The sequence below is a fragment of the Poromitra crassiceps genome, assembly GCF_964638095.1.
Source record: "Poromitra crassiceps genome assembly, chromosome: 19".
Classification (NCBI taxonomy): Eukaryota; Metazoa; Chordata; class Actinopteri; order Beryciformes; family Melamphaidae; genus Poromitra; species Poromitra crassiceps.
In genome coordinates, this window is record NC_139646.1 from 15,682,259 (window position 1) to 15,703,222 (window position 20,964).

Consider the following 20,964-nt stretch of genomic DNA (forward strand, 5'->3'; position numbering starts at 1 on the left):
ATGACATCATCAGTGGGTATGACATCATCAGTCCGGGGCATTTGCATGCTCAGTTGATGGATTGTGTTTGTTTACTAATATGACATCATCCCTCACCACTGGACAATGACGTCATCGCTCTGGCCACCAATCGACACTTGGGGCTGGGGTATGACATCAGTCAGACCCACATGACAGACATACTGTATGTACGGTGCTTGGCCAATTGACGATTGTGGGGCTGGGGCCCATGGGACATTGTGGCGCTGGGGCTCACAGGACAGACGGTCCGTGCCATAATGGACGGACGGAAGGATGGAAGGACACACAAAGTCAGTCATCTGCACCGCTTAAAAAGTGAGCCACAAGAAATATACTTGATAGGGTTTCATATTGGCGAATGGCGAGGGGCAGACAGCAGCCAAAAAGCAGCTCACTGCAGCCAAAAAACAAAGATGCCAGAACATGAGAAGAAGTGTCACTCTGGCCTTAAATCAAATATCTTGTAGTTCTGTTCTGCAATATTAAAATAATTCCACTGACATTTTTCCACGCAAAGGCAGATTGTAAAGAATATAATGGCATACATTCTGATGCAGGCTTTTGTGGGCAAGACAATGGCATTTCTATTAACTGTGTAGAACAAAAATAGGCCTACATTTGAGCAGACTGCTCACAAATGCATTTAAGAGGTATCATCCTGTTGCAGACCAATAACCCCTTCTCTTGATCTGATGGTGCAGAGCAGTCAGTCCTCCCTGGGTCGGGGATCATGTGACACTATCCTACATTCTATTGGTTGTGGATTTCTGACAGGATTGTTGCACACACAAAAAACCAATAGAAGAGAAGAGATCCAAGAGCAGAAGTTTCAAGAGCTCACAGAGCAGTTTGAATGGGGAGGGGAGGACATTTGAATACAAACACAGGGTTTGAGTGTGAACAGGGGCTGTTTGAGTGTGAGTGCAGGAAATCTGTCCAAAAAGAAAAGTTTTGGGTGTGAGCATAATTTGAGGAAAAACAGAGCCAATTTAAGCACACGTGGAGGCTATTTGAGTCCAAGGGTGGGGTTACTTACAAAATCTGAATGTGAAATCTCTAAATCATGCTCTCAAATTGCTCAAGAAAATAGTTTGTGAACCCCTGTGTAATGTGGAACCACTGTGGAACAGATTGTTAATGCCTGTAGTTCCACTGTCAGTCGGTTGGGGGCACACTTGACTGCGAAGTGCAAGTGCAACACGGACGCCATCTTGAGGAGACCCCAAACGCTGGTTGGTGGTGGTGACTGAGTGACAACAATCTCTGAATCTCAGGCGCATCATGATGGGATTACTTTGCAGCTGCAAATAAAACAGCCTCGAATCGTTTTCCGGGGGGGGGGAGGGTTGCACTGCAGGCCGATAGGAGGACGGAGAGTGGGTGCACCCGCTCCGGGTTGAAGAAGGAGGTGCAGGCGGACTCAGTGAAGCCTGATGGCCGGCTAGCTAGTTCTCATCTCCGCCAGCTGGTCTCCGGACTCAACCGTGGCCTGCTCGGGAGGAAGGGTGGTGACGGCGCAAAATGCACCACCGCTGACTCCCAACGAGAGACTTCTATTCAGAGACACCGCAAGTTGGACAACGAGCACGATGCACTTATAATTTTTGTTACGCTCTTTAACTTCTGATTTCTTTGTCTTGGGGCTTTGCCGTTAGCTCGGACTGTCTTGTGTTGCCTGAATTCCCACTCAGCCAGACATGTCATCCAACTGTACCAGCGTAGCGCCTGTGAGCGCCAGCAAAACCAAGACGAAAAAGAAACATTTTATAGGACAGAAAGTGAAACTATTCCGTGCGAGCGAGCCTATTCTCAGCGTTTTAATGTGGGGTGTCAACCATACGGTAAATAACCATACCATCCATGTCCATGTTCACTAACGAGCGGCTTGTTTATCCCCTGTCTGCTGTTTTGATTTAGCTCGAGTTAGCTAGCTAGCTTGTTAGCCAGCTGCCTTCATCTATCAAGCCAACTTTGAAGCTTTCCGTGCGCTGTGTAGAGTAGTTAAGTTCGTGGATGCTCGCCAAGTACTTGGTAGTCTGCTTTGACAGGAATCTGCTGGCTGACTCCACGCCGGGGCTTGTAAACCCTTTGCATACAATCTGTAGCTAGCGGCAGCAGCTGCCTGGCTAGCCGCGGGTTGGTGTGTCAGAAGCGTGGGTTTACACGGATGTCATGTGCATATGTGAGGCGCTCTGCAGCCGTGAACATGATTACCAAACTGCATGTTTAAGTCGGATTATTTCATCCGATCGTTAACAATATACCGCCATAAATTCCGGATGGTGGAGCGTCTGAATGTGGAGCCAAGTCGTGAGCCGCCTCTGCTGTACTGTAGTGCAGGCATGGGAGGGGTGTGACAGCCAGCCACAGAGCAGCAACTTGCAGCTCCACAGCTGCAGACCAGACAGCCTGCCTGCCTATTGTTAACAGACACACCGCCGTGCAGACTGTCTCGTCACCAACAGACCTGATATTTAATTTGCAACTTCTTTACTGAGTGCATGTGCATCCCTGCGATTCTCTGCTTAATGCCACACACATCACTATCCTATAAATAGACCAGAAAACATATCGCGTTCATTTTTGGCTGAGCTTTGTAAGCCTATGAAAAGCAGGGTGAAGGGCAGATTCCAGTGTTCATGAAGCAGTTTTGCACCGACAGCTTGCTAATTTAACTTGCAAATATAAAGGGAAATATCTGTTTCCCCAATATGTTTGATTGACATCTGTTTCCCCCAATATCTGTTTGATTGGCATTGGGAATCAGCATCTCGACAGTGTCAGAGTATGTCCAAGAGTGTAATTACCTTTTGATCCACTCTGTCAGGTCAAGTTTATTCATGTGAATGTGAATCCAGCTGACAGTGGTGTCTGTCTACATTATGGCTTTAATAGTCAGATGTAAGGTGTTTCCAGGTCCTTTCGTTTGGTTCCTTCCTACTCCTGTCTTGTCCTTGCCTTCTTTTCTGCTGACTTGCTGATGGCTTGAGTCCATTACCATCCCATCTGGAGCGCCATTATCAAATGACAGCACATTAACTGGGCAGCAAACTGGCTTTTTCATCCACTGGCCAGAGTGGCTGATTGGTTCATAAATTCACCAGACATTCACTGTTCTACCAGCCAAACATGACTTATTTTTTAATCTGAACGAACCCAAAGATGATTAATGTTGATTTAGTTAATTGCCAAAGTTGCTGGACTGGCTACAGTAAGTCTAACATTACAGTGGTGGCTGGTGTTAATTTACGGGCCTGGAAATTAGTTTGTGTACACCCAACTTTGTGCTTGCATTTCCCTGTATTAAAATACCATGCTCATGTCTGTGAGAAATAATTTATGAATGAACCACAAAGGACACCTGACTGACTGACAGACAGACAGACAGACAGCACTAAGCCTGCTAAGCTTAAAAGAGAAATGACACAGTGTGAATGGAATGCATAAAACCAAGGAATTAACAAACCAATGATGAATTATGGTAATTATTACTGCAACATGCATTACGTGGATGAACAGTCAACAGTGATGGGTGTGTGGATATGGCCTGTTGATTTGAGGTGTGGGTGGGTGGTAAGCAGATCCAAGACATCAGACTGCTCTTCAAAGCCCTGTTCTTTAGTCATAAGATGTCTGCATTTTTAATGATGCCCTAGTTGTGAGGCTGGACACCACACATTCCACACATTGTCACTTGGTGTTTGTGTCATTCACACCACTTATTTGAGGCTGTTAACCCTCGGAAACCACCGAGGCTATCAAGTTATCTGACTTAACGTCAGCCAATAGTCCCCTCTTCGAATCTATTGAGGGTTTCAAGTTTAGAGAATGTCTGTATTTCACTGTGCTGGAATGCCAATTAGCCTCTTGAGTGACTGTAAGCCAGCCTGACTATTATGAAGCCAAGCCTGGGTCTGATGTCATTGTTGGAGGATTATGTATTTAAGAGAGAAACCTGTAGTTAGAAAAACCTAAAAAGTTTACTTTTTCAAAATGTTTTCATTTGATATTATGCACTATAGAGTTCATGGAGTTATTTGATGCCGCTGTAATGGCGACAGGTGAAGTAAAGTAATCCACCAACAATGGTCTTCCCAACAGTTTTATGATATTGTTTTCATTTTTAAAACCATCTAAAAGTTACACACGCAATGTGCAATATACAACCATGTGGGTTATTTTTTTTGTCTGGTTAGGAATCTGAATTAATTTGCATTTGTGTGCTGGCTAAAAAGCTACACAGCTTTTCCTAAATGAAATGTTGCTAAAAGCTGTCTTGAGCACAACTCAAAACAGATCTAAAAACAGCATTATATTCTGATTGTATTAAAGGGATTATCCAACAATGAAACCTCAGCAACTTTCAGAAGAACATATTGCTAAATTTACAGAAAGCAGTGGCAGCCCAGGACTGTGTACTGCTTGTTTGTTACTTTTCAAAGTGTTTGTGTCAGTTTATTCTTTCCCCTCATACAGTAGTTCCTTGAAGGTTGATTTTCTCTTTTTTCCCCTAAGCTGTCTCGTGGGTTGAATTATATCTTTTTTAAACTTTTGAATCACCATCTTTCCCCCGAATTCTCGCTGTTTGACTGTTTACTTGCCATAAATCAAAAGGATGATGATGAAATCAAAAGGAATCAAAGGAGCTTTTTCTCAAAAAAATCAATGTGAGCTTCTGGTCTGATGAGCTTCAGCAGATAAGATCAGTGTTGGGGGACTTAGCGAGAGGAACTGTCAGCTTGTTCTTTGGCCCCAAAGTTAATGATTGTTGCTGGTAAATACACTCAGAGATTTAGTATTCAGTGAGATCTACTCTCTAGCAACTATTGCATTTATTCTTATTTCAATGTTTTATTTTTGTTGAATATTGCAGTGTGGACAGAGATTTTTCATTATATTCTTTTTCAGCCCTTGTAATATTTGAGGTAGGGATGCACCGATTGCAAAATTCTGGTCCAATACACATGTAATAAAGAAGAGAAAATAACAATTTGGGCATATATATATATATATATATTACACCTTTTGTGACAGGGAAACAAATAAATCTTCATTATAAACAAATAACTGTTTTAAAGTCTTTTGAGCCCTTCATTACACTATCTTTGAATGAGCACAAATTCAATCATACAAATGCAATTATTAAACAAACAACCTTTAATATAACCTTTCACATTATTCTTTTGTGGGAAAATAGCTGTTTCAAGTCTTTTTAGCTTGCTATTCAACTACCTACTCAATGAGAAGAATCTTTCAGTACTTATAGGTGCACGAGTACGGTAGCCACTAGCCAGGCAGAAATTACCGGAATGTGACCCAACTGATGCAATCGTTGAATGACATTTTGTTTTTGTTTGAGTTTTTTTTGCCGATAGGCCGATTGCAGTCAACAAGACCAATATCGGCCGATCCCGATATACGGCCGATATATCAGTGCATCCCTAATTTGAGGGAGAAGCTGAGATGTTTATACTGTACTTACAGTGTTCTCGATTTCAATATAATGAACGATCAAGTTCAAACTAAGTACAGTTGGTTTATTTGCCTGGGACTGCTCAACACATTATTGAGGAGACTTATCTCAAATCACAGCTTCTTGCGATTTTGATTTCTTATTGCTTACAATGTATTGTGAGGCTATTCTGATCTCCTCTCTGTTTCTCACCCGCTCTCCTTCAGATCAACGAGTTAAGTAACGTGCCTGTACCAGTAATGCTGATGCCAGATGACTTTAAAGCCTACAGTAAGATCAAAGTGGACAACCACCTATTTAACAAGTAGGTTACCCTGTTATCTACTCTTTACACCCATTCAAACCTGTCAGAATGCAAAAGCAAAAACAGCTTTGGTGAATCCATCTGAATGGGGTATATCTACTCGAGGTTCGCAGTATCAATTGGAACAATTGCCACCATGCACACTTTCAAAACAGAGATATTACAGGGTCAGGTTGTATTCGCACACACAGGTTGTTGTCACAGCACCCACTGAGCACATAACTGAGTGGCTTTGCAATGCAAATAGCCCTCATGACAAAGTAGCTGTGTGTGGGCATAGGCCTGTAACAGAGTGCTGTTTTATAAGGCTGCAAGGTTCAGAACATCGCCTGGCACTACATTTCTGCAATCGCCATATAAGGAGGAAGAGAGACTGTCCCTAATGGAGAGTCCAAATTAACTGTATGTGCAGCTTTCATAAAACATCCATATACTTTTGTGATTTGCACAGATTTGTCTTCTTGTTTAATCAACCAAGACAAATTCAGTTGTGAATGAAAATGGTGTTCCTAGCTCACATTTCACAAGACGTGTTTTAAATGTTTGTAATGCTGAATTTAAATGAGATTGTAAATATAACTGCCCAATGCTGTTCCCTGCACTGTTGAATCCATTACCTTTTAACAGGCAACATGCACCTCGTATGATGAGCAGAATAACCCATGGCGTCACCCCTCACTGTGTTATAGTCTGTGCACGATGCGCATTAAGATCCAAACAATAGTTCAAGTCAAACCCCAACAACAAGCAAGCAAACATGCCAACAAACGTCAATATCAGTCAATATTCTGCTGCGTTTCCATCAGGCTGCAGCCCCATTAAGTGACTCTCTCTCCCCTCAGAGAAAACCTGCCTAGTCGCTTTAAGTTCAAAGAGTACTGTCCAATGGTGTTTCGAAACCTGAGGGAGCGCTTCTGCATCGATGACCAGGACTACCAGGTGAGGCGGGCTCTCCACTAGGTCAACACTTGTGTAGGAAGACGATTAAAACATGTAATGATGATAATTTCATATAATTTCTTTTTATAAAGGATCTCTTGAGGCAAAGTAGACGTCTTTGTTTTGTTTAGACTAGATCCTCGATTCTGCTGTTCTAGTACTGCCTTTTAGTGCTAATATAGTCTGTTTAACTTTGCACTTTTTGTTAATTTTATTGTTTTTTCTCTTGCATACATAAATACATACATACATGATTGTCTGCAGCAGCTTTTTGTTTGTCATTGATTGATGCTGCTTTTTAGGCTAGGTCGACTATACAAAAAATTAAAAAAGCTCATTGCTGCAAATGGAGCCTAGACGGAAGGATGTTTTGTGATCTTTGTGTGTTTGTGCGTGTTGTTTGTCCTGGACCAGAACTCTCTAACGAGGAGTGCCCCGCTGAACAGTGACTCCCAGGGTCGCTTCGGCAACCGCTTCCTCTCCAGCTACGACCACCGCTTCGTAATCAAGACTGTGTCCAGCGAAGACATCGCTGAGATGCACAACATCCTAAAGAAATACCACCAGGTAGGGGCCCGCCCATCTCCACAAGCAACACACACGTGCGCGCACACACACACACACACATACACGTACATATACATATAGATATGGCTTTGCTAAACCCATAGACCATATAATAAATATGGACGTACCTGCCGTGATGTAACCCATTGGTTTTTGGACTCCTGTTTTGAAGCCTCAAGGTTGGCATTTTCACCGTCGCCATCTTGGTTATTTGGAGCCAGAAGTGACGTAAATTTGCGCGCACGCGCGCGCGCGTGTGTGTGTGTGTGTGTGTGTGTGTGTGTGTGCGCGCCCACGCGTGTGCTTGCGCGCTTGCGTGTGCTCTTCAACTGAAAAGTGAAAATCTCAAGTTAGGCATAAAACGATGCCGTGCTGCTCAGGGTGGGAATTTTGTCATTTTCGGGGCAAAGCTTTGATGTGGATGTGGATTGCACTATCCACATCGTGAAGAGCGATTTTTCTGAAATGTGTGTTAAAATGAGCCAATGACACATCCTTTGCATAGGGCAGGCTATATTAAACTGAGATCACTGACGCTTTCAAAGTAATTGACAGTAGCAGTAGCAGGGCACTGCCAAGGTGGCCTCAGGGCATCACGGCCAGAGGGAGGGGCAACAGAGGCCATGGGCTCGGTGTAATTCCCACCCTGCTGCTACAGTGATAAGACGTGTCACATCCTGCTGTTAATGAGTCTCCATGTTGTATATTTGATTCCTCACTCCCACACTTAAGCAGCGTCTCCATTCCCTCTGCACTTGTTCCTCTCATCCCCCGGCTCTCTGCAGTTCATAGTGGAGTGTCATGGCAGCACGCTGCTCCCCCAGTTCCTGGGCATGTACAGGCTAACGGTGGACGGCGTGGAGACGTACATGGTGGTGACCCGGAATGTGTTCAGCCATCGGCTCACTGTGCACCGCAAGTATGACCTGAAGGTGGGATGTGTTTTTTACTTCAAATGCGGGACAAAATTATGCAAATCACGTTCCAAAATGTGAGAAAATACTTTGTTACATTCAATTCAAGAAAAGTCTTTTTGGTTGGCTAAGTAATGTCTATGTAATCTATAAACATCAGAAGTTTTCCCTCTGTTACTTTTGCTTTTCATTCGACTGTTAGAAAATCACACGTGAGATTCAATGAGAGGCAGGAGGAGTGAAGAAATAGCTAAATAAAGCAGGTATAGAAATATTAAAAGCGTATAAAGGATAATGAACATTTTCATCCAAGTTGTATCTTGATAGAGAGTAGAGACGGTAGATGGGAGGTGTAGTGTGACTCACTGTGAACAGCTGATGTGGCGAGAAACTGTAAATGAGCCTTTTAGTTGCAGCTCAGGCTGGTTTTGTTCAGAAAGAAGAAGAAGAAGAAGAAATAACGAATACATGTCACTGAATTTGAAAAGAGAAGATCTTATAATCTCATGCTACAGATTTCATCTACAAATGTCTAAGAATTCTGGGTTTGTGCTGAAGCGCATTAGTTTGGTTTCTAAATCCCTGCCAGTAACTGAATAATGTACGCTGACTGCACACTTCTTGACTCTCCAGAATGTCCTTTGTAGCATATGCCTCTATGCCTGCCAAATATTCTCTAGAGTAAACAACTCTTGCTTTCTAATATTGACAGTTAAAACAAATAAATAAAAATAAATTGCTGTCTAAAGAGAAAACATCATATGCTAACAGTGCTTCTGATTTCTCCTCAGCTGCTTTCAATTAGTTCTATTTATACTCTTTATTTTACCCTCATATTTAGGGTTCTACTGTCTCAAGGGAAGCCAGCGACAAAGAGAAGGTACATTTCATTTCTCTGTGTGTTGATCACTGTTGACATGAGAGGACAGAAATAACTGCCCTGTGTTGATCCCAGGAACAGTGTTGTCAAATTACAGCTAAATAAAGCAGATATAAGTACATAGATGTACTCCAGACTGAGCTTTTGACTGTAGTATCTTTTGCACTGCCGTCTTGCTCTGTATAGTCAGTTGTGCTTGAGGGTTTGCATGTATTAAACTCTGTAAGATGTCAGTAGTTACAAGCAATGTAAAGAGATGAAGAGTGGGGGTGAAGTATTAGGGATTTAAAGAAATACACCACAGATGCTCGACAGCCATTTTCAGGCCAAGTGAAAACATACAAAGATTGATCTAATTAAATCCAATAAGTAGATTGAGCCTCAAAAATCACATTGAAAAGAAGTCGCCGAAGTCAAGAAGACAAATTCTTATAGATGTATTGTACTTCACTTCAATTAAAGTGATTTGCATTCTGATTCATCTTCAAGTTCATATATCACAGAATTAGAATGGCAGAAATTCAGTAAAGGAGAACATTGTTCATAAAGACAAATAAAATGACAGAAGCCCATATGCTGCATAATGACATGTGACCTGAAACCTGTGTCCTTCTCCTCTGCTAAGGCTAAGGAACTCCCCACCTTTAAAGACAACGACTTCCTGAATGAAGGCCAGAAGCTGCAGATAGGAGACGACAACAAGAAGTACTTCTTGGAGAAGTTAAAGCGTGATGTAGAGGTAATAAATGATGTCAGGGGCTTCTGTAGTTTGCTGTCTAGTTGGATTGAAGAACTGACCATGGTCAAAGCATGGCTAAGTCTGGGAGACCCTTTAAGCCCCTAGAGTCACAGTGTAGGCCAGGATCCTGGAGCCGGGCTGTCTGACACTCTGTAGTCTATACTCCAGACTGAAGGTGTTGCACTTTTCCCATCAGGGCCTCTAGACTGACATACCCTGCCTCAGGCACTTGGATGTGTTAATTCAGGCATCATATATATATATATATATAAATATATATATATATATATATATGTGTGAAGTTGAACAAATCTTCAACTTCAAAAATTATGTCTAAAAGTGTTTATTGACTCCGTTGACTTATGCAACATTTTGGATTTTGCCCAATTTTAAACTTGTGTTTATGTTTTTATTTTTAAATGTTTCATTAATATAATATGACCCTAGGTGTGCAATAATTCAATATTATTGTTTCTCCGTCATATTGTGATGATATTGTATTATTGTGCTACATAATTCTGTTGTCGAATTTGATGATAAGAAAAAAAAAACTGACAAAATGATGTATGAAACATTGTAGAGAATATTTGAAAATTTCCGTTTTGTTTGAGACCACGTTAACTTTATGCAGTTAATGCAATGGACATCAGATGGATTATTTAATGTTATTTTTGCATACATAAGCCTAATGATATACTGTATAACAATATTGAAGTCCTCGTGACGTGCGTGTGTGTTTTGTCAGTTCTTGGCCACCCTGAAGATCATGGACTACAGCCTTCTGGTGGGCATCCATGATGTGGAGCGGGCAGAGCAGGAGGAGATGGACGTGGAGGGCGCAGGAGACGAGGAGGAGTACGAGAATGATGGGATGGGTGGAGGCGCACTCACCGGTTCGTTCGGCACCCCTCCTGACAGCCCCGGGAACCCCCTCAACTTCTGTGGATTCTTCGGCCCCGGAGAGTTCGACCCCTCTGTGGACGTCTACGCAATCAAGAGCCACGACAGTACGCATCACATTTAACACTCTTTTGATACGCTGAATTGAACGCACCCTCGCTTTAAAGCCCTATTAAGTGACTTCCTTACCTTAATAACAGCTTTTTAATAATTTCAATGGTACAGTAGCCTGGAACGTTTAAGTCCATTTCCTGTACAGCACCTTCAAATTAAGCTTTCCCCTGACAAATTAACTGGATGCTTTTATTGTTAAGTACATTGCTAGCTTGATTAGCGGTGTGATTAGCCGCTTCTCTTGCTGAAACAAGTCGGGACAACAACATTTGGGAATATTTTGAGCTATTTCTTTTCCAGAGAACCAGTTATAAACACTGCAGTAAGGTAAGCAAAGTAGAGAGCACAAGTAGAAACAGTAAAATATGGCTGATAACAGAATGTACAAACAGTGTAGCATTTAGGTGGGGCACAGTTTCTCCAAATAGTAAATCTACAGAATGGGGCTTTAAGTCTAGACATAGAGACACTGCATGAAATAGGCCACGCCCATCACGGGGGAAAAGCTCCATTCATTTCCACACACCAGCGTCATTTTCCTTGAATTAAACATAGCTAAAAGCTCTTGTGTGGTGGGCTGCGCAGACAACAAATGTAAAAAATCGCCAGTTAAAGTTTTTTTGTACTCCTGAGCAAAACAAGGAAGCCATTGAGAATTGGCGAGAAGAAAAATGTGGATCTAGCTGTCAAGGAAGTAAGTTGGAGTGTTCATCTTCCGTATATACGATCTTTTTGTGCAACACGCAACCATGCACGTGACATAGGAGAACGCCAGGATTGGAGGGGGGTTTCTGTTTTCCCCCGTCTTGGGCGTGGCTTCTGAATGATGACGCGTTACGCAGTGTGTCTATGCGTTTAGTTAACTGTTTGTGGCTGTTGGAAAAGTATGAAACAGGAAATGATAAAGATATATAACCCAGTTTTTCATCTGTGGTCATTTTTAGTTGACACTGAGCTGTAGAATAATCTTAAATAATTCCTATATCACCAAAATGATAAACAGTGAAAAGTAAAGCCCCCCACACACATGATTCGTGGGAAAACAGCTCTGCACCCGCTGTGTCGTTGTTTTGCCATGGGAAGAACGGTGTCCCCCAACTATGCGGCAGCGCTACCATTGCGTTGTGCACCGCTCAAATTTTCCACCGTGCGCTGCGCTCAAAGTCCAAAATGGATCAACTTTGACCTACTTACCTCTGACCATTCTACGCTCTACCTCGCGGTGAGAGAAGAGAAGATCGCTTATAGATAGATAATTACTTTATTTATTATCATGTGAAGGAAGCTTAAGGAGTTAAATGTCAAAACCACAATGTCCAGACAATAGATGTAACAAATGTGTGTCAGTATAATACATTTATATGCTCCACAGACGGGGTAAAGCAATAAGAGGCAGGCAGTGTGTGTCGTGGTGTCTCCAGGTGAAAGTGAAACCTCCTGATGTTTTTCCTCATGCTGTATCTTGCCCCTTGTGGTAGGTGTTGTGAAGAAGGAGGTATACTTCATGGCCATCATCGACATCCTCACGCACTATGACGCTAAGAAAAAAGCTGCACATGCTGCCAAAACTGTGAAACACGGGGTGAGTGTCGAGACGAGGCTGCAGCTGAAACAGGATAGAAAGTCCTGTGTTGTGATTAGACATGTTTAAACAGTATTGTTTTAATGGAAGGAATATGTTGTTTTAATATGTGCACTGGGGTGCTAGTGTATCTGATACAGAATTTAAAACATGTAACACAAAGCAGATAGAACATTCATCCATAAGAGACTTGAGACTTGACTTGGACTTACAAAAAATGACTTGTGAGCATCTCTGGTATAAGCTCTGCCTTCGAACATAGAAGTTCAAAAAGAATTTGCACACACTAAAGGTAAAAACACACACACACACACACAAGTGTAAAGGTCCTTACACATCAAGAGCGATGCGAATATACGGCACGAAATTGCGATGCGAGTTTTGGCCCACCTGTCATTCACAGCCACAGATGTGTGCACGTCGGAAGCGAATTTCTGAAAAAATAAACGCCGCAATAACGCTCAGCGAAACTTCGCCGTTGGTATGCACGGTTGCATTGACTGATATAGGTTTGGAAAATATTATTGACGTGCGAATTAATCGCACGAAAGAAATGCTCCCGATGTGTAAGGACATTAATAGTGCACAAACCAGTGTCACCATGTAAGTAGGGCTGGGTATCGGTACCAAAATAATCCAGTACCAAGTAGTATTGAAACATCTCCAGTCAAACAATACCTGCTTTTCTTCAAGTTTTTCCTGTATTCTACTCTTTTTTTTTTTTTTTTTTACTTTTACAAGGATCCAACTTGAACTTTTTTCTCATGCTTCTCTCCACCCTCACCAAAGAGCACCTGTTTCAGTGATTTTACTAAGGACCCACGCAGCGCTTCCTCCTCCCTTCTCTCAAACAATACCTGCATTTGATCCTTTTTGTACACAGATCTACAGTATAAAAACATTACCATTTGTATAGTTTTGCTCGCAGCCAATCACCACAAGTGTTCTTTCAATCAACCAATCAACTTTATTTCAGACACAAGTTGGTCCATAAAAAGACAATACAGTACAATAGACAATACAGGAAACATTTAGGAGTGCATAAAAAACACACACACATGCTCTTGCCCCAACAATGCCACATTGGGGAGAATCGTAAAAAGGATTAAGAAATATAATTAAAAGATATACAAACTTTGGCGGCAGTGTTTCCAGAAGCATGATGTATACCTCGCATCACTCTTAGTTATGTCAGCTAGAGCCATTATAATCAGATTGCTAGACTCTGTCAGTCTGCCCATAAATTTAAACATAACATTTCTCAAAACAGCATAAAAGGTGGGTACATTCCTAGACACAAACATTTCACTTGCGCTATTCCACCTGGGGAGTTTGAGCAATATTCGGAATGCATCGTTATATGCCACCTGAAGTTTTTTCATTCTCGCATTGCTATAGCTACACCACAGGTGGGCCGTATACAGAGGAGTACAGAAGGTTCTAAAAAGTGCAATTTTTACATCATCAGTACACATGTGGAATTTGCGTACCAGCATGTTGGCTTGGCCATACTTGGCCGTCTTTGATTTAATGTGACTTGTGATTGGCCCCACACGTTCCATGTAACTTATTTACATGTACTTGTACATGTATATTGATCTTCTATGCTCTGAATTTATGCAGCTGAGATTTTTTTTTAACTTAGAATAGTGCAGTTACCTATCCCTTCGAACATCTCATGAACACAAACTAAAGGGAAAATGAAAATAAATTGCTCTTAATTGTGCTTCCCCCCTCAGGCGGGGGCTGAGATCTCGACGGTGAACCCAGAGCAGTACTCCAAAAGATTCTTCGAGTTCATGTCCAATATCTTGTCATAGACTCATCTCTCCCAGTCCAGCCAATCACATCCTGTCACAGGTTTATCAAACCCCAGCCCCACTTCTTTCTCTTAACCCCCAGCCCCCCCCCCACCAACCCAAACCCCTTACTGGTGTCCTCCCACGGCCGGGACAACAGACTTCAGACAGGAAGGAAGGATGAACGAGAACGAGGCTGTTACACTGTCTCACAGAGAGAGGGCGCTGGACTCTATTGAAAAAGCAACGTGCCCCATCCCTCCTTTCCCCCCCATTCCCACCTATACTATCCTCTGCCTATCCGCCCCCACCACCCACAGTGTAAGCCCCTTACAAGGAAAAAAACTTGTGATACCCTAATTGAATTTGGAATAATGTCTGACAAATCTCTTCCTGTCCCATTTTTCTGCCTCCCTCCTCACGCCAGCACGGGAACTGTCTCACTAATGCCTTGAACGAGTGTGTCAGCTTCAGCAGTTAAAAAGAGTCTGTTAGTAGTCTGTTCGGTTTCCGATCACGTTGTTGTTCTTATTCTTTTTTGAAATTAGACACACAATCACACCCACACACACACACGCAGATGTACACACACACTCGCACAGTTGCAGATTGATCGGATCGCATGACAAACTCTTCGACAGTCGCCATCAGGCTTTTCTCTCTCAACAGCAAAAACTTTACAAGAATTACTGCTGACAGAAACAAATTGGAACGACAACAGGAGATAAACACATTAATATATAATGGTTTATTAAGTAAATGAATGCAATATCAAAAATGCATGGCTGATATGTACATGAGACTCCACCAGTACGTTGAAACATCAAACCACTGAACTTAGCATCTGAGTGTTGCGACTAAAAAAAGAAAACAAAAAAAGGTGTTTTGAATGTTATGTTGCCATATTGTTTTTGAATATTTTGAAATTTTAACTGTGAGCTTGGTGGTCGGTCTAAGAAAAAATTCACATAAAAAGGGGAATTCTACAGCAAATACTTGTTTTATTACCATAAGAATCATTTTTATATCTTGTTTACATTAATGTAGCAATTTTGTGTTTGTATACAGTATTGTTTTGTTACCAACAGACATTAGAAAAAAAAAGTTACTTGAAAATGATTCATTGCATATTAAAGGGAGTTTTATCTTGTTTTGCGCTGGGGCTGCATTTACTTCATTGACTCGTGCTTGACTGAGATTGCGTGTGTCTACTGAAATGATAGGCTGAAGTTTAGTGCTTAACAGATGTAATGTGCTGATAATTAATTTCCTTCAGACTGTCCATTAGTTTGACTTTTAGTCAATTATTCTAGCTCTTTATCTTCCTCTCACACCTTGCCTGTGTCATATCCTGGTGAAGATCTGTAAAGAAAAATCTATCTTTCACCTCCACATGATGGTGACATGGCGCATACAGAAGGCTGCAGTATTGGCAAAAAAAATAAAAAATCGTAATACATCTAATGTAGGTCTACAATAAAATAAAAAAGGAGTGTCAGTGCTTCCCACTGAAGATTGAACCTTTATATGACCAGGCAAGTCAGCTAAGAAGTTCAGAACAAATTCTTATTTACAATGACCAATAGCAACTCTGCTCAGATTTCTCTCTCCTCCCAAATAGTCAGGATTTGCTGCTACATCAAAATATATGCACAAATACAAGGATTTTGAAAACCATAATGAAATGGCTCACTGCAGCCTGACATAACAATCAGTGGCCTGATGGGTGGCTAGTAGGGCTGTGGCGATTCACTTATCTCCCGATTCAATACTATCACGATTCTTGGGTGCCGATTCGATTTATATTGCGATTCTACGATTATTGCGATTCGATATTACGATTTATTGCGATTTTTGTTTATTTTTTTCTTTTATTTTTTCAGTTTGTTTGCTTTTTTACACTAGATTAGAACATGGGAAAAGTTGAATCATACACTAGAGACTGTATATTATATATCATGAGTAGGGCTGGGTGATATAGTTAAAAACAGGGGCGGACTGGGATCATAATTCAGGCCGGGCATTAGATACCAAGCAGGCCAGGCCGATATGGGCCAACGCGCGTGAAATTTGGGCCGTTTGAAGCCAGATTTGGGCCGTTTGAAGTCCAATTTTACAATGAGATGCACCCACTTTAACCCTGAAGTGTAATTATTAATTCAGACTAACTAATAAAGTAATAAAACCACTAGTAAACCAGTAGGCGGCGCCTGGCCTGCTGTTCAGTGAGTGGCCTGACTGCAAGCACCCAAAAAAAAAAAATTTAATTTGCGATTATCGATTCTGGAATTAAAGATCGATCCAAAAAATCGTGACATTAAAAATCGCGATACTTAGGTGAATCGATTTTTTCCCCCACCCCTAGTGGCTAGTGCCCAGTGTAATGCAAGGCATCCTGGGAAAGTGAGTACCACTACCTACACAATTTCATTAAAATCGTGCAATCCATGCAGTTCTGGAAAATACAGGCATGGTTAAGCATGTTTATGTCTGTTGGTGTCACTTAAAAAAAAGAGCAGTTTTTTTTTCTAAACAAGCATTCTCTTGCCAAGGATAATGTAGTATCTTGATTTTGTGCAGACAATTCAAACCTTCAGCAAAATGTCTTTTCTCAAAAACAGCACACGAGTCAAACTCCTTGTTTAAACCTATGTTCATTTATTGAACAATATCAATAAGAGAAAAAATACAAGCATTGTTTATTATTTTTATACAAAATGTGTGTGTTGGTGAAGTACATGTATGGTGCTGCTGACTGGCTCTAGTCCATCCTGGCCTTCAGGGTTCGTGTGGTAATCTTGTCTTTCTCACTGCGAGAGAAAACATCAGGTTGTCAAACATTACAAATCTAAACCAAACTTGAGATTTGCTGTACCATGTGGCCATATTAGCATTTTATCACTGTACTTACATGACGTGTACGACGACTCCCATGCCAGACACGGCATCCCTATCAACTGCATTGAGCATGGCCTGGGAGATGGTTTCAAACAGGTCCTCGGGTTCCTGCATGTCAGACACATTTCTCAGGTTAGTCATAGAGCTCAAGCCGAGGCTGGAATACTGTTGGGAAAAATGATCAAAACCTTCCTAGCTATACAGTCCATTTCCTTAACTTTTCCCTTAAATTTTTCTTGAACATCCAATCCATGTTGCAGCAGTGCAGAACAGCATAAAATACATGATGAATCCATAATTACCAAACATATTTTGCATTCTTTCAATGCTGCATTCTTCAAAGTGTGAAGTTCAAATGTTAATAGAATGTTAACCTGCTGCTTTAGTTATGGAGCAGTTTGTGAATAGGCAAAGTGAAACCCAATTCCCCCCAAAAAGGAAAACTAAACTGTTTAACCTCTTTCACATGTGCACCATAAGCCATTACATTTACATGCACACACAAAAATCAGCAAATTGCTCATTATTATTTCAGATATTGTAAACAGGATGTTTACAATATAGACGGTTTTCACCAGAGCGCAACCCCACAGCACTTCCTTTTTCTCAGCATTCGGCAAACTGCAGAAATATTCACTCGACATCGTTACTTTTGTTTTCGCTGCTCAGCTGTATAGACGGTTTTCACGGAATGGTCAGTCCTGCACTTGAATGTTTTTTTTTCTTTTATGTCCATAGCAAACACTGCAACAGGAAGTGAGCGGGGGTTCAATTTAGAAGTTAAAACCGTCTATACTGTTGTGTATGTAAACAAAACGAAACCCCCACTTAAGCCCACAGCAAGCAACCAACTTAAATATGAAAACATGACATCATAATTCACACACAACTTACCATGTCCGGCTCCCACAAAGATTCACACATGCCGTACATCTGCTCCGAGCAAGTGCCGCTGACAACGAAGTCTTCTGTCACCATGGGGCAGCCAATCAAATCCAGGGAGCAGATGAATGGTTCCAAGGTTTTGGGATCAAGTCCGGCGATCACAGGCTCGATGTAGTAAGGCCCAAACCTGATGAGGATGACACATCAACCATGTCAGCGCTTACCTTTCACATTAATTATTTTTACTTATGTATATTGCTGGATGTTGTCTGTCCTCAGCTTTTAGAGTTGTCATGATGCTGCTCCAATTTTGGCCAGGTCTTTCTTGAGAGAGGAGATCATGTCACTGGAATATCTGGTTAGATCATTTAACCAATAAGCCATGTAGGTGTACGTGTAGCAAAATGTTTATGTTATGTTCTGTCTTTATGAATTTTCATTGGCTAGATGAGCGGTTCCTAACACTTTTCCGATTCATGCCCCACTTGAAAATCTCAAAAATGTTCCGGCCCACATGAGAATCACTTTTTACTTTTATTGCCACAGTAGGTAATCAGATTACAGGAATTAGACTTGCATGCAGCATAGCTGTCACATCAAGTCAGAAGAAAAAATATATAAAAGATTAAATTACACACAAAAAAGTGCAGTCCATGTCCATATATACAATATCCACACTAATTAGAAGGTCCTATAGCCTGCTATCAATAGTTTTTAAGCAAAATAAACACAGATCTAATATTTGTCCAGAATTTATCCCATCTGTCCTTTAAACTGAATTCATCCAGGACACATGCCGGGACCAATTTCTGTAGCAGAAACGCTGCTATTTGTTTGTGTGAAATGATATCTCAGTTTGCTGAATTTTATGATGTTGCACAACCTTGTAACTAAACTAATCGGTTGTGTCGTGTAAGTAATGGGCTAGGCACTTTGTGTGAATGTCACATCAAAAAATGAATCCATTAATCATAACGTGCTGGTTGTGGAATAATACTTAACCAGATCTGAACCACATCATCATGAATTTCTTCTGGTGTCCAGTTCATTCAACTCACCTCCTCTCGTACAACAGGTTGGACACCATGCTCATGAAGGTCTTGGGCTTGATCTGGCGACCCTCCTTCAGCTCATACAGGTTCAGTCTGAATTTCAGCCTCTGGGATCTAAGCACAACACAAAGCCAATCAATGTCAGAGACTAATGACCTGTAGATCCTTCCTGAATTCATACACATTTTACATTTGATTTGACAATATCATACTTTTCCAAACCTTAATTTATAAACACTGCAAATGTAATGTAATCCATCATTTCACAACTTTTAATATAGGCTATTTTATTTTGTATTCATACTTTATTTATCCAGGAAGGTCCCATTGAGATACAAGACCCTTCACTTCCTGGCTAATAATATTATGAAGAATAACTAGTGGCAATGTGTCATTCACAGCCTCTCTCCAGGATAAGCTTATCACAATGTGGTGATGAATTTATCATAATGTACAGTTTGTCTGCACTAATACTATTTAAGATCTGGAAATTGTCAAAATCATTTCCTGTCTATTGCATATTGCATAACTGTACATAAGAGAGAAAGACACAGGGCCTCTGTGTCTTTCTCTCTTAAACTCTTTATTTCAACAGCAAGGGCTAGTTAGACACACTCACACTGTCTGCACATCAGTGGCCAGGCCAGCCAGCCCGATGTACAGCCTCTCTCCCATGGGGAAGATCTTCTGGAAGTCTGTGGTGACCATCTGAGCCTGAATGCCAAACCTCCTGTCTGAAGCTATCGCCACACAGTTCTTCCCCCGCATGGCCATGACGGCCCCACCATTATAGGACATAATAGACTGGATGAGGAAGGAGAGAGTGGTATGTCAGACACAAGCCAACTATGGAAGATACAGAGGATTCACAGTTCAGCGGTCAGAGGCAGAGAGGAGATATGAACTTCAGCCGTGTGGAGAGAAGTTTTTGTGGTAACATTACAGTGGCTCAGCAGCGAACGTGACTTTCTACCTGACCACTTTGTAGACTACAGCTAGGTTGAATCTTCAAATCTAATAACTCTAAAGAGGGATGGAGCTGTTTGCGTCACATTTTTATGAAGAGGCTTTTTTATAATGATATTTGCATGATTTGCAGTTTATTTACTTTATTATAGTTGCTGTACTAGGCTAGCTGTGTTTATATTGATCCATACTAGTGTCAAATCATTTGTATTTCTATGTATGCATTTCTATGTATGTCACTTTGTATCAATGTATTGAAATGCGTTTTTACTGCTGCACTGACATTATTGAGATTGCACTAAAGCTAAACATCCAGTTGCCAACTATGTCACGATGATATTGAGCTAACCACGGACCTGAACAAGTTGATAACGGTTATTAGCGTAGTTACCACAATTTGAGTTAGAAAAGTGTAAAAGCTAACGTTAGCTAGATTAGCTAGCCAAATGCCATGGCAGTTGTCTTCTTGTTCAAGAGGCAGCTAACGCGTTCGTTAGCTAGCGTCATCCATATTCCTCTTCTCTCCTACAGTATGGTTCATAAGCAATGTCAGCTGACGTTACCACGCTATTCCTACATGTTCAACGAGGAAATTGTGATGATCATTTGTAAGGACATTATAAAAACGAACCTAAGATGAGCATGATGCAGGTGCCTGCTAACATTAGCTTAGCTATTGCACTAGCAATCGTTAGCTTAGCTAACTGACGTTAGATTTAAAAGCCATTTTACAAGAAAAGGCCACTCTACACTATACTAACATTATCTTCTGTATGATTTCCTTACCATTGTGGCGACGTTGTTATCCCTATCACTTGCAAACCAGCTAGTCCTGTTGGCTGTTGATATGAATGGTTGCTAGCGTACAGTGACTACACGATTTAGGTAGGTAACACAGAACTCTGACTGACTAACTTCAATGATCTACGTC

General features: G+C 41.3%; 2 protein-coding genes across 3 annotated transcripts; one reads left to right on the plus strand and one right to left on the minus strand.

The window, feature by feature from the left end:
• The first annotated feature begins 1,279 nt into the window (after positions 1-1,279).
• Positions 1,280-15,382, plus strand: LOC310794284 (phosphatidylinositol 5-phosphate 4-kinase type-2 beta-like). Of its 2 annotated transcripts, none has more exons than XM_083656254.1 (10): positions 1,280-1,862; positions 5,701-5,798; positions 6,641-6,737; positions 7,152-7,304; positions 8,090-8,236; positions 9,060-9,098; positions 9,724-9,837; positions 10,583-10,844; positions 12,330-12,433; positions 14,173-15,382. In XM_083656254.1, exons 1-10 carry the CDS (start codon positions 1,719-1,721, stop codon positions 14,251-14,253), a joined length of 1,239 nt encoding a protein of 412 aa, XP_083512380.1. In that variant the 5' UTR covers positions 1,280-1,718; the 3' UTR covers positions 14,254-15,382. The 2 variants fall into 2 exon arrangements, with proteins under 2 accessions (XP_083512380.1, XP_083512379.1); XM_083656253.1 differs by having other exon boundaries at positions 6,641-6,736; positions 7,136-7,304.
• A 1,485-nt stretch (positions 15,383-16,867) lies between these two features.
• On the minus strand, positions 16,868-20,937 carry psmb3 (proteasome 20S subunit beta 3). The gene is made up of 6 exons (XM_083655237.1): positions 20,820-20,937; positions 19,687-19,871; positions 19,074-19,181; positions 18,025-18,202; positions 17,144-17,238; positions 16,868-17,042 (listed from the first exon to the last, which is right to left on the minus strand). Exons 1-6 carry the CDS (start codon positions 20,820-20,822, stop codon positions 16,994-16,996), a joined length of 618 nt encoding a protein of 205 aa, XP_083511363.1. The 5' UTR covers positions 20,823-20,937; the 3' UTR covers positions 16,868-16,993.
• Between the last annotated feature and the right edge of the window lie 27 nt (positions 20,938-20,964).